Source organism: Pan paniscus, chromosome 16, assembly GCF_029289425.2.
Source record: "Pan paniscus chromosome 16, NHGRI_mPanPan1-v2.0_pri, whole genome shotgun sequence".
NCBI lineage: Eukaryota > Metazoa > Chordata > Mammalia > Primates > Hominidae > Pan > Pan paniscus.
This window is the reverse complement of record NC_073265.2, coordinates 12,310,248-12,323,783: the sequence shown is the minus strand read 5'-3', so window position 1 is coordinate 12,323,783 and position 13,536 is coordinate 12,310,248. Positions and strand designations below refer to the sequence as shown.

Sequence of the window (13,536 nt, the reverse complement as noted above, 5' to 3'; positions counted from 1 at the left end):
GAGGACGGAAAAAGTCAAGGGAAGGAGCAGGATCCGGGAATGTGAGTGGCCTCTACACCAATATGGAGAAATCCCGTCTGTACTAAAAACACAAAAACTAGCTGGGCCTGGTGGTGCATGCCTGAATCGCTTGAACCAGGGAATCGGAGGTTGCAGTGAGCTGAGATCACGCCACTGCACTCCAGCCTGGCAACAGAACAAGACTCCATCTCAAAAAACAAACAAACAACAAACAACAAAAAAACAGATTTTTTTTTTTTTGAGACGGAGTCTCGCTCTGTCGCCCAGGCTGGAGTGCAGTCACGCGATCTCGGCTCACTGCAAGCTCTGCCTCCCAGGTTCACGCCATTCTCCTGCCTCAGCCTCCCAAGTAGCTGGGACTACAGGCACCCACCACCACGCCCGGCTAATTTTTTTTGTATTTTCTAGTAGAGACGGGGTTTCACTGTGTTAGCCAGGATGGTCTCGATCTCCTGACCTCGTGATACGCCCGCCTCGGCCTCCCAAAGTGCTGGGATTACAGGCTTCAGCCACCGCAACCGGCCAAAAAAAACAGATATTAATTATCTTCAAGTTCTGGGGGCTGGAAGGCCAAAATTCAAGGCAGCAATAGGGCCTTGCCTCCACCATTCTTTACCTGCTCAGTTTCGGGGGCTGCCAGCATTCTATGACTTGTGGCTGTGTGGCTGCTTCACTCCCATCTCTGCCTCTGTGTTCACACTGCCTCTTTTTCTGGGTCTGCTCTCAGTGTCTCTTGTAAGCACACTGCTTATTGGATTTAGGGCCCCTTCAGATAATCTAAGATGATCCCATCTCAAGAACTTAGATCCGCTAAGACTCTTTTTCTTCATATAAGGTAACTGTCTTAGTCCGTCAGGACTCCTATAACAAAGCACCATAGACTGGGTGGCTATAAACAGGAGAAATGTATTACTCATAGTTCTGGAAGCTGAGTGCCCAACATCAAGGCACCACAGAGTGGGTGTCTGGTGAGGTCCCACTGTCTGGTTCTCAGTGGCTGTTGTCTGGCTGTGTCTTCACATGGCAGAAAGGACAAGGCTGTTCTCTGGGGTGTCTTTTTTTTTTTTTTTTGAGATGGAGTCTCGCTCTGTCGCCCAGGCTGGAGTGTGGTGGTGCAATCTCGGCTCACTGCAAACTCTGCCTCCCAGGTTCACGCCATTCTCCCACCTCAGCTTCCCGAGTAGCTGGGACTACAGGCACCCGCCACCACGCCCGGCTAATTTTTTGTATTTTTAGTAGAGACAGGGTTTCACCGTGTTAGCCAGGATGGTCTCCATCTCCTGACCTCATGATCCACCCACCTCAGCCTCCCAAAGTGCTGGGATTACAGGCGTGAGCCACCGCGCCTGGCCCCCTCTGGGGTGTCTTTTATAAGGGCACAAATCCCACTCATGAGGACTCTACCTTTGTGCCCTGTCAGCTCCCAAAGGCCCCACCTCCTAATGCCATCATCTTGGTGATGGGGTTTCAACATAGTAGTAACAGCCACAGGTTCCAGGGATTTGACACAGGTATTTGCTGCGGGATGCTTTTTTCAGTTTACCAGAGCCAAAAATTTGTAGTAATTTGTTGTGACCGTGACAGAAACCTAAAAACAGGACAGTAACTTTCTTTTCTTTTATTTTTTTGAGATGGAGTTTTGCTCTTGTTGCCCAGGCTGGAGTGCACAATGGAGTGATCTTGGCTCACCACAACCTCCGCCTCCCGCATTCAAGTGATTCTCCTGCCTCAGCCTCCCAAGTAGCTGGAATTGCAGGCATGTTCCACCACGCCCGGTTAATTTTTTGTATTTTTAGTAGAGATGGGGTTTCTCCATGTTGGTCAGGCTGGTCTTGAACTCCTGACCTCAGGTGGTCCGCCTGCCTCAGCCTCCCAAAGTGCTGGGATTACAGGCGTGAGCCACCGCCCCCAGCCACAGGACAGTAACTTTCTGATGGCCTGCCCTCCAGATTTCATCCTAGCTGAGCCAGCCGCCATAGTGCATAAGCCAATTCCTTGCAGTAAATCTCCTAATATGTATCTCCTACTGATTCTGCTTTTCTGGTTGAACCCTGACTGACATAATATGCTTGTGTCAATATCAGCCTGACAAAGATGCAGAATATTTCCAAGTCCCCAGAAGTTTCCTACACGCCTCTTTTCAGTCCATCCTATTCCCTGCAGACCACCTCACCCAAGCAAACGATTTAACGATTTCTGACTTCCTTTTCTTTCTTTTTTTTTTTTGAGACAGAGTCTCATTCTGTTGCCCAGGTTGGAGTGCAGTGGCGCAATCTCAGCTCACTGCAACCTCCACCTCCTGGGTTCAAGTGATTCTTCTGCCTCAGCCCCCTGAGTAGCTAGGATTACAGGCACCCACCACCACACCCGGCTAATTTTTTGTATTTTTAGTAGAGATGGGGTTTCACCATGTTGGTCAGGCTGGTCTCGAACTCCTGACCTCGAGTGATCCACCCGCCTTGGCCTACCAAAGTGCTGGGATTACAGGGGTGAACCACCACGCCCGGCCAATTTCTGACTTCTGTCACCAGTGAGTAGTGGTGCTATCTGTCATGGAAGTTCATATAGATGAAATCCCACAATATGTACATGGTCTTTTGTGTGTGGAAAATTACAGAATAGTTTTGAGGTTCATCTATTTTATAATACTACTTGTATATCCATTTTCTTCCCCTTTTAAAAACTTTTTTCATCATATTGTTTTCCATAGTGGCACCATTTTACATGCCCACTAAGAGTACACAGAGTTCCAATTTCATCATATCCTTGCCAACACTTGTTATTTTGTTTATTTTTATTTTATTATTATTATTATTATTATTATTTTTTTTTTTTTTTTGAGACAGAGTCTTGCTCTGTCGCCCAGGCTGGAGTGCAGTGGCGTGACCTCGGCTCACTGCAAGCTCCGCCTCCCGGGTTCACACCATTCTCCTGTCTCAGCCTCCTGAGTAGCTGGGACTACAGGCACTCGCCACCACACCCAGCTAATTTTTTTGTATTTTTGATAGAGACAAGGTTTCACCGTGTTAGCCAGGATGGTCTCGATCTCCTGACCTTGTGATCCGTCCATCTCGGCCTTCCAAAGTGCTGGAATTACAGGCATGAGCCACCGTGCCCGGACTATTATTTCTTTTTTTTGAGATGGAGTCTCACTCTGTCGCCCAGGCTGGAGTGCAGTGGCAGGATCTTGGCTCACTGCAACCTCCGCCTCCTGGGTTCAAGCGATTCTCCTGCCTCAGCCTCCCAAGTAGCTGTTTGTTGATAGTAGGCATCCTAATGAGTGTGAAATAGAAAAACACAAGAACAAATCCTTTTGATTTGTTCTTTCCTTTTTATTGCTGAGTAATATTCCATTATATGAACAGTATTTGTTTATCCATTCTCCTATTTGTGCACTTTGGGTTGTTTCTAGTTTTTTGCAATTATAAATAAGCTGGTAAGAATATTCACTATACAGCCAGGTGTGGTGGCTCATGCCTGTAATCCTAGCACTTTGGGAGGCCGACGCAGGCGGATCACCTGAGGTCAGGAGTTTGAGACCAGCCTGATCAACATGGAGAAACCCCATCTCTACTAAAAATACAAAATTAGCCAGGAGTGGTGGCGCATGCCTGTAATCCCAGCTACTCGGAAGGCTGAGGCAGGAGAATCGCTTTAACTCGGGAGGTGGAGGTTGTGGTGAGCAGAGATCACGCCATTGTACTCCAGCCTGGGCAATAAGAGTGAAACTCCATCTCAAAAAAAACAAAAAAGAAAAAACAAAAGACTATTCATTATACAAGTTTTTGTGCAGAGATTAATTTGTATTTCTATTAGGTAAATACTTAGAAGTAGAATTACCATCATAGGAGATATATATGTTGAATTTTATAAAAGACTTCCAATGTGGTTTCTTTCTGAAGTGTGAGTTAAAGTCTTTTGCCCTATTTTTCCTGCATTGTCATTTTATTGTTGTTTGGGTTCTTTACATATTCTGAACACAAACTCTCTGTCTGTTATATGTATTGCAGTATTGTCTTGCAATATTGTCTATGTCTTTTCACTCTTTTAACATTCTTTTGATGAGAAGTTTTAAATTTCGATCAAATCAATTTATCATTTTTTTCCTAAAGGTACTAACCCTACATTTTTGAGAAATCTTGGCTTCCTCTACTCTACCGTTATAAAATTATTCTCTTATGTTTTCTTCTAGAAGCTTTGTATCTTTAGCTTTCAAATTTAGGTCTATGATCCATACACAGCCAGTTACTTTTTGTACATGGTGTTGGGGAGGAAGTTGAGTTTCAGTTTTTGTACATCGTTATGCAGTTATTCTAGCACCATTTTTTAAAAAAGGTTCTTTTATTTATTTATTTATTTATTTATTTTTTAACACGGAGTCTCTCTCTGTTGCCAGGTTGGAGTGCAGTGGCGTGATCTCAGCTCACTGCAACCTCTGTCTCCTGGATTCAAGTGATTCTCCTGCCTCAGCCCCCGGGGTAGCTGGGATTACAGGCACTCGCCACCACACCCAGCTAATTTTGGTATTTTCAGTAGAGACAGGGTTTCGCCATGTTGGCCAGGCTGGTCTCGAACTCCTGACCTCAGATGATCTGCACGTCTTGGCCTCCCAAAGTGCTGGGATTACAGGTGTGAGCCACTGTGCCCAGCCAAAAAAGAGTTTTCTTTCTCCATGGAAGTCCTTTAGCATCTTAATTGAAAACCAATTGACCAAATAATGTGTACTTAATTTTCACTATTCTGTTCCATTGCTGTATAGTAGCCTCATTTCTATAGATAATTCTTCATTGGCTGTTTGCCCTTAGGCCCATTTCCAGAGGCTTTAAATGGTTATTTATTTTATTTTATTTTATTTCATTCTATTTTTTTGAGACAGGGTCATGCTCTGTCACCCAGCCTGGAGTGCAGTGGCACGATGTCGGCTCACTACAACCTCCAACTCTCGGGTTCAAGTGATTCTCCTGCCTCAGCCTCAGTGGTAGCTGGGACCACAGGCACCGGCTACTACGCCCAGCTAATTTTTGTATTTTGTAGAGAGGGGGTTTTGTCCTGTTGGCCAGGCTGGTCTTGAACCCCTGAGCTCAAGCAATCCACTGCCTCGGCCTCCCAAAGTGCTGGGATTACAGGCATGAGCCACCGCACCTGGCCTAATGGTTGTTTTTAAATAAGCACTGTACTATACTCACCTATTTTCAGACTATGGTTGACCATGCGTAACTGGAACTCAGAGGAGGGGGACTACTAGTACAGTATAATGAGATATTTTGAGAGAGAGACGAACTACATCACTTTTATTATAGTATACCACTACAATTGTTCTATTTTTATTATTGTTAATGTCTTACTGTGTCTAATTTATTTATTTATTTATTTTTAGATGGAATCTCACTCTGTGAGTCTCACTCTATCGCCCAGGCTGGAGTGCAGTGGCACAATCTCAGCTCACTGCAACCTCTGCCTCCAGAGCTCAAGCAATCCGCCCACCTTGGCCTCCCAAAATGCTGGGATTACCGACCTGTGTGTACTTTATAAATTAAACTTTATCATAGGCCTGCATATATAGAAAAATATATAGTCTATACAGTGTAGAGTGTGCTACATCTGTCCTTTCAGACATCCACCAGGGGTCTTGAAGCTTATCCCCAGAAGATGAGGTGGGAACTACTGTAAATAATTTTGACCCTTTGAAATCTGATGAGACTTGTTTTACTTCCTAACATATGGTATATTTTGTGAATGTTACGTGTTTATTTGAAAACTTTAATTCCTGTCAGTAACAGCTTGAAGTCTTCAGTACAAAGCGTCTGAACATCTTTCATTCCGTACAATGCATTCTGTATTCTGTTTTGTGGAGGTGCCATTTAGGTATAATAGGTTAATTACTTAAAAAAATTTTTGTATCTTTACTTCTTTTTGTGTCTGCCTGTCCTATCAATTACTAATAGAGAGAAGTTCAAATCTCTATGAGTGTGTATTCGCCTATTTCTTCTTTTGATTCTATCCATCTTTGTCTAAATATTTCAAAACTTATTTGATGTATATATGCACTAAAAGTTGTTATTTTTTCTTCCTTTTCTTTTGAGACGGAGTTTCACTCTTGTTGCCCAAACTAGAGTGCAATGGCACGACCTTGGCTCACTGTAACCTCTGCCTCCCGGGTTCAAGTGATTCTCCTGCCTCAGCCTCCCAAGTAGCTGGGATTACTGCAACCTTCGCCTCCCAGGTTGAAGCGATTCTCCTGCCTCAACCTCCCGAGTAGCTGGGATTACAGGCATGTGCCACCAGACCTGGCTAATTTTTTGTATTTTTGGTAGAAACAGGGTATGTTAGCCAGGCTGGTCTCGAACTCCTGACCTCAGATGACCTGCCCGCCTCAGCCTCCCAAAGTGTTGGAATTACAGGCGTGAGCCACCATGCCCGGCCTATTTTTTCATACTTAATTGACCCATTTATTTTTATCAAATGTCCTTTTTATCACTGATAGTGCCCCTTGAGTTGAATTCTACTTTGATATTAATATAATCACTCCACCTTTCTGATTAGCATGTCCTTTTGCATCTTTTTAATTTCAGCCTCTTTGTGTCCTATATTTAAATTATGTCTTTTTTTTTTTTTTTTTTTTGAGACCAGGTTTCACTCTTGTTGCTTAGGCTGGAGTTCAATGGCGCAATCTCAGCTCATTGCAACCTCTGCCTCCCGGGTTCAAGCGATTCTCCTGCCTCAGTCTCCTGAGTAGCTGGGATTATAGGCATGTGCCACCACACCCAGCTAATTTTGTATTTTTAGTAAAGACGGGGTTTTGCCATGTGGGTCAGGCTTGTCTTGAACTCCTGACCTCAGTTGATCCACCCGCGTTGGCCTCCGAAAGTGCTGGGATTACAGGCATGAGTCACTGTGCCCGGCCAAAATTATGTCTTCTTAAAACAGAATATATTTGGGTCTCGTTTTTAATCCAATGTGACAATTTCTGTGTTTTAATCCATTTACAGTTAGTAAACGGATTACATGTTTAGTCCATTTACATTCAATGTGATTACTAATGTGGTTGAAGTCTAACTGCTTGCTCTTTGTCTTTGCCTTATGTGCTTTTTGCTCCTTCCTGCTTTCTTTTGGATCAAGTATATTTTTGTATTCTATTTTATCTCTTTTCTTGGATTTTTAGCTGTATTATTTTTTATTAATTGCTCTAGGGATTACAATATTTTATTATTTTAAGACGGAGTCTTGCTCTGTCGCCCAGGCCGGAGTGCAGCGACACGATCTTGGCTCACTGCAACCTCCACTTCCTGGGTTCAAGCGATTCTCCTGCCTCGGCCTCCCGAGTAGCTGGGATTACAAGCGCACACCACCATGCCCGACTAATTTTTGTATTTTTAGTAGAGACGGGGTCTTCACCATGTTGGCCAGTGTGGTCTCGAACGCCTGACCTCAGGTGATCCGCCCGCCTCGGACTCCCAAAATGCTGCGATTACAGGCGTGAGCCACTGCGCTCGGCCGGGATTACAATATTTTAAATTATCACAGTATAACTTGAATTTGGGTTCTATCATGTCATCTACAATGTAAAAACCTTTGGAATCTAATTTTGAGACTCCACCCTAGGCACAGAAAAGGAGTAATCTGCGGATTTGAAAATGTGTGGACTGGGAACCAGAATGTTATCCAAAGCCCCTGTTTTGCAGGAATGTGAGAAAGTGATCTCCGAATATTGAGTCAACTGGTAGATTGTCTCAATCCGCTGGTCAGGATCCATTTGCTGCTTTTTGCCTTACCGCAGAGCACAAGCGGGGGTAACCAAACCTTCATAATCTAGAGACCAGACTAGAATATCTGATGCCCATCCTTACTGTTCTCCATAAGAACCAGGGGTCGCAGATGAATGGGGAGTGAGGTTGCTGCGGCTGAGCGGGGCGTTTAGGGCAGTTTTCCTAAACACGCCTGTGACCAGCTGACTCCACTCAGCGTTTCCGTGTGAGGTATGTTTCTTCACGGGCCTTTCAAGATTGTTTTTTGGCACGAGCTCAAATCAGGTTTTCTTCCGTCCGCCGTTCCCGCAGGTCTGCGCACGGATTTGTCCCTGGCTCCCGCAGGCAATGGGGCCGCAGGGGCCGGCCGGGGGGGTCCCCAGCGGGCTCTGCGCGCCGACCTGCAGCGGGGACCCGCGCCTGGAACCCTCCCGACGAGCGCAGGTGAGCGCCTCCTGCCAAGTGGGGCGGCGCCACACGGGCGCCCTGGGTGTCCCCCTGAGCTCCTTCCGCAGCTCAGGCCACCCCCCGCCCTGACCCGGTGGAGCCCCGGGACAGGGTGCGGACCTCGTTCCTTCGCGCTCCGAGCCGGACGGACCCGCAGGAGGACCCCACGCCCGCTCCGCCCCGACCCCGCCGTCCCGCGCAGGCTGCGGTGACCCAGGCCGGCAGGTAGCCAGGGGCTCTCTGCCTGGGAGGACACCTTCGGCGGCTGGCGTGGGGAAAGGGGCCGCCCGGCCGGGGACGCCCCGCCAGGAGGAGGGAGCGGCCGGGGCCGCGGCCGGGAGGGAGGAGCGCCGGGAGGAAGAGGCCGAGCCGGGAGAGCCCCCGCCCCGGGAGGAAGGGGAGGAGGCCGAGTGTTTCCTGGCGCATTCCCGGCCAGCCCGAGTGACTCACTCGGCCAAGGAAACTCCCAGGGCCCGCCCAGGACCCCCAAGCCGCCGCGGACGCAGGTGAGGAACCCCGCTCGCCCGCGCCTGCCCTGCGGCCTCCGCGGGGTCCGGGTCCCCCTCGGAACCTGGGCCGGCCAGGGCGGCGGCGGGGCCGGGACGGAGCCCCCTCCTCCCCCCCCAACCCCGGCGGCGCGGCCTCCCCGGCGGCGCGGCCTCCGGGATCGTCCTGGTCCCCGCGTCCCCCAGGTCCCGGCCCCGGGCTCCCGCGCCTCCCGGGCTCCAGGTCCCCGCACTCCCTGCACTGGCTTCCCGGGCCCTGCGCCCCCGGCCTTTCGGCCTCGGCCCCGAGCTCCCCGCCCCCGCGTTCACCGCCTCGCGCCCCCGGATCCCGGATTCCGCGCCCCGGCACGTGGCACAGCTCCAGTGGCGAAGGAATACCTTAGTGTTTGACGTTTTTGTTGGAAAGTAAGGAGCAGGCAGATTGTTAATGTTGCACTAAGGTCGCGCAGCAAGATCTGAACCCGTTTTTGTTTCGTGCCCCTGTGAGGACCGGAGGGAGCCTGGTCCGCGGAGCCATTCCGGGCATTCTTGGAGAGAGGAGTTTTGGGCTTTGTTAAGGAGGCGCGATCGTTACGGAGGCAGCACTGTTTCGCACAAGCATCTGAATTGTGTATTTTAAGGCTGAAATGCGTGAGCTTAATTTGCAGCACATTGTGGGTGTGACAAGAAGGGTGCAAGAATAATTGGGAAACCGGGTTGATGGAACGTATTTTAAGCTGAGAGGGGCGTCTGGACGGTGTCAGCTCCGCTATTAAGTCCAGTCAGGGAGCGGCTGCTGACTGAGCCCAGCGCCGCGTGGTCGCCGCTGGGGACTGAGGCTCGGGAGCGTTTGTTTTCTGGCGGCGGAGGGCACCGTGGCTGCGCCGGGAGCGGTGGTGTTTCTTGCAGTCGGCCGTCGGACTCCGGAATGAGGCGTGGTCGGAGCCGCGGTGATGCCTGGTAGCAGTGCGCACATTGCTATGCTTGACAGCTTGGTGGCAGAGTCCCGGCCAGGCCGGGACCCGCGGGGGCCCCACGCATGCTGCCTTTTCCCTGCGGGTGGCCAGCGGTTTTCCAAGTGATGTCTAGATCTGCAGGCACGGAGCCTGGAAGAACGAGTCACGCTGTGAGTGGGCGCGGGCCGTAGCAGGTGTGCACTCGTAGGGCCAGTAGGGAGATAGTGCCGGTGCCCTCACTGCGACCGAGGCGCCCTGGAGTCGTGGCGGAGGACGTTTCCTGCGTTAAGACAGGTGTCTGTGCTGCGCTCAGAGAAAATGTACCCCCTAAGTTTGTGTGTGTGTTTAAATTTATTTTAAACTTTTAGTAAGATTCACTTTTTGGTGTTCAGTTCAGTGAGCTGTAGCAGGTGCGTGGACTGTAGTGACTTCCACCGCAGTCAGGATACTCAGGAAGGCAGCCTCTCTCCTCCCCGCTCTTGCAGCCGCCTGTCTGTTCCTCAGTCCTCCTGCTTTGCCCATTCCAGAATGTCACATGTGGGCTTGGAGTCTGGCTTGTTTCGCTTAGCATAAGGCGTTGGAGATTCAGCTATGCTCTGGTTTGTCCCTGAAGAGTAAAGATACAAGGGTCTGAAAAGTGTGGCTCTCGGATACAGCCTGAGAGAGAGACTAAAATGATAAAGTGATGAGAAAAATTACAAAACTATAGTTCATTAAAAACATTAAACAGTATAGAACCGTGTATACTAAAAGTGAAATTTCCTCGGTACTTCTAAGTAGTATAATAGTCTTTTCTGTGCATAAGCAATTTTTTAAATAACATAGTGAGATCATATTGCATATATTAGCGTCATACATTTTTCACTTAATGATGTTTGGTTACTTAAAGATCTTAGCAATCTTTACATGTTGATATATATAGTATATACACACAGATTTCCCTCAATCTTTTAAATAACCGTATAGTATTCCTTTTTTTTTTTTTTTTTTTTTTTTTTTTTGGTGACAGAGTCTTACTCTGTGGCCCAGACTGGAGTGCAGTGGCGCAAACTCGGCTCGCCACAACCTATGCCTCCTGGGTTCAGGTGGTTCTCCCACCTCAGCCCCCTGAGTAGCTGGGATTACAGGCACGCACCACCACACCTGGCTAATTTTTGTCTTTTTAGTAGAGACGGGGTTTTGCCATGTTGCCCAGGCTGGTCTTGAACTCCTGACCTCAAGTGATCTGCCCGCCTCAGCCTCCCAAAGTGCTGGTATTACAGGCATGAGCCACTGTGCCCGGCCAAATCACTATAGTATTCTGTAGTGTGGATGTTTCATAATTTTATCAGCCTCCTGTTGATTGACATTATAGTTATTTACTGTTTTTCACCACTACAGTCAATGCTTGTGTCTGTATCTTTGTGCACATACTCAAGTTTATAATGCTAAAGGTGACTTTGGGTTTAAATAATAGCTAACATCTCCCTCCCTCCTTTCTTTTTTTTTATTTTATGTTATTTTATTTTATTTTATTTTTTGTGAGACAGGGTTTTGCTCTTGTTGCCCAGGCTAGAGTGCAATGGTGTGATCTCGGCTCACTGCAACTTCCACCTCCTGGGTTCAAGCAATTCTCCTGCCCCAGCCTTCCGAGTAGCTGGGATTACAGGCGCCTGCCACCACACCCAGCTAATTTTTGTATTTTTAGTAGAGACAGGGTTTTGCCATGTTGGCCAGGCTGGTCTCAAACTCCTGACCTCAGGTGATCCACCCACCTCGGCCTCCCAACGTGCTGGGATTACAGGCGTGAACCACCGTGCCCAGCCAAAACATATTTTATAGCGTGAAGTTTTAACTAACATGTCCAAGCTATTCTCATTGTTTTTCCTATTAAAATTTAGCCAACCCTTAGAGGCCATTCATAAAGCATGGATTAATTACACTGACATAATTTAAAAACCTTATTTTAGCCAGTGCAATAATATCAGACAAAGAAAGAAAAGGCATACAAATTGGAAAGGGAAAATTGTCCCTATTTGCTGACAACATGATTATCTACATAGAAAATCCAGGGAATCTATGAAAAAGCTACTAGAACTAATTAATGAGGTTAGCAAGGTCACAAGATACAAAGTCAACACACAGAAGGCGACCTTATTTTTCTTTTTCTTTTTTTTTTTTTTTGAGACAGAGTTTCATTCTTGTTGCCCAGGCTAGAGTGCAATGGTGCGATCTCGGCCCACCGCAACCTCTGCCTCCCGGGTTCAAGCAATTCTCCTGCCTCAGCCTCCCGAGTAGCTGGGATTACAGGCATGTGCCACCATGTCTGGCTAATTTTGTGTTTTTAGTAGAGATGGGGTTTCTCCGTGTTGGTCAGGCTGGTCTGGAACTCCCAACCTCAGGTGATCCGCCTGCCTCAGCCTCCCAAAGTGCTAGGATTATAGGCGTGAGCCACCGTGCCCGGCCTGGCGACCTTATTTCTGCATACAGCAGTGCCCCTTATCCATGGGGAGATATATGCAAAGTCAACACTATACAAGCTGACCTTATTTCTGTTTACAACAGTCCTTGTTATCCATGGACGATACGTTCCAATGGAAGCCTGAAACCTGAGATAAGACAGAACCCTTCATGTACTGTGGTTTTTTTCCCTATACATCTATGCCTATGATAAAACTTAATTTACAAATTAGGCACAGTAAGAGATTACCAACAATAACTGTTCATAATATAGAATAATTATATACTGAATAAAAGTTATATAAATGTGTTCTCTCTTTCAAAATATCTTTTTGTATGCACTCACCTATTTTTGGAGGGCAGTTGACTGTAGGCAGCTATAACTGGGGAAACAGAAATTGCAGATAATGAAACTACAGGTAAGTGGGGACTACTGTACTAGCAATGTACAATTAGAAAGTTAAATTTGGCCGGGCGTGGTTGCTCACGCCTGTAATCCCAGCACTTTGGGAGGCCGAGGCGGGCGGATCGCAAGGGCAGGAGTTCGAGACCAGCCTGGCCAACATAGTGAAACCCTGTCTCTACTAAAAATACAAAAATTAGTTGGGCATGGTGGCGTGCACCTGTAGTCCCAGCTACTCAGGAGGCTGAAGCAGGAGAATCGCCTGAACCCGGGAGGCGGAGGTTGTGGTGAGCCGAGATTGCGCCACTGCAGTCCAGCCTGGGCAACAGAGCGAGACTCCGTCTCAAAAAAAAAAAAAGAAAAATTTAAAAACACAACATTTCGTTTGCTTCAAAGGAGTCAAATACTTAGGTATACATTGAATAAGACTTACAGGATCTGTATGCTGAAGATGAGAGAAATCAAAGATCATTTAAGTAAATGGGGGAACATACCATGGTCAGTGATTGGAACACTCAACATAGTAAAGACATCAGTTCTCTTCATATTGATCTATAAATTTAACCCAATTCCAATTTAAAAATATTAGCATGCTTTAAAAACAAAAATTTTAAACAAAAATTTTGTTTATTGAGGTATAATATACCTACTTTATAAAATTCACCTACTTTTAAGTATACGTTTGGCTGGCCTGTGAACGAGGGGGTTAGGGATTCCAACCCCCTGTGCAGTTGAAAATCCGAGTGTAACTTTTTTTGAGATGGAGTTTCGCTCTTATTGCCCAGGATAGAGTGCAATGGCACGATCTTGGCACACTGCAACCTCTGCCTCCTGGGTTTAAGCCATTCTCCTGCCTCAGCCTCCCAAGTAGCTTGGATTACAGGCATGCGCCACCACTCCCGCTAATTTTGTATTTTTAGTAGAGAGGGGGTTTCACTGTGTTGGTCAGGCTGATCTCGACCTCCTGACCTCAGGTGATCTGCCCGCCTCTGCCTCTGCCTCCCAGAGTGCTGGGATTACAGGCGTTAGCCACCGAGCCT

The 13,536-nt window shown here is 47.4% G+C and overlaps 1 protein-coding gene across 4 annotated transcripts in view; it reads left to right on the top strand.

The window, feature by feature from the left end:
• The first annotated feature begins 7,989 nt into the window (after window positions 1-7,989).
• The window catches only part of CYFIP1 (cytoplasmic FMR1 interacting protein 1), a 111,361-nt gene continuing 105,814 nt past the window's right edge, over window positions 7,990-13,536 (top strand). The window contains exon 1 of one of the 4 annotated variants that reach the window (XM_034951848.4): window positions 7,990-8,210. In XM_034951848.4, the coding sequence (XP_034807739.2) occupies window positions 8,115-8,210 (96 nt within the window). In that variant the 5' untranslated portion in view covers window positions 7,990-8,114. Of the gene's footprint in view, window positions 8,211-8,306; window positions 8,439-8,562; window positions 8,720-13,536 lie in introns of those variants that run through there. The other 3 variants (XM_034951850.3, XM_003805941.6, XM_008976968.6) reach the window with 3 other exon arrangements.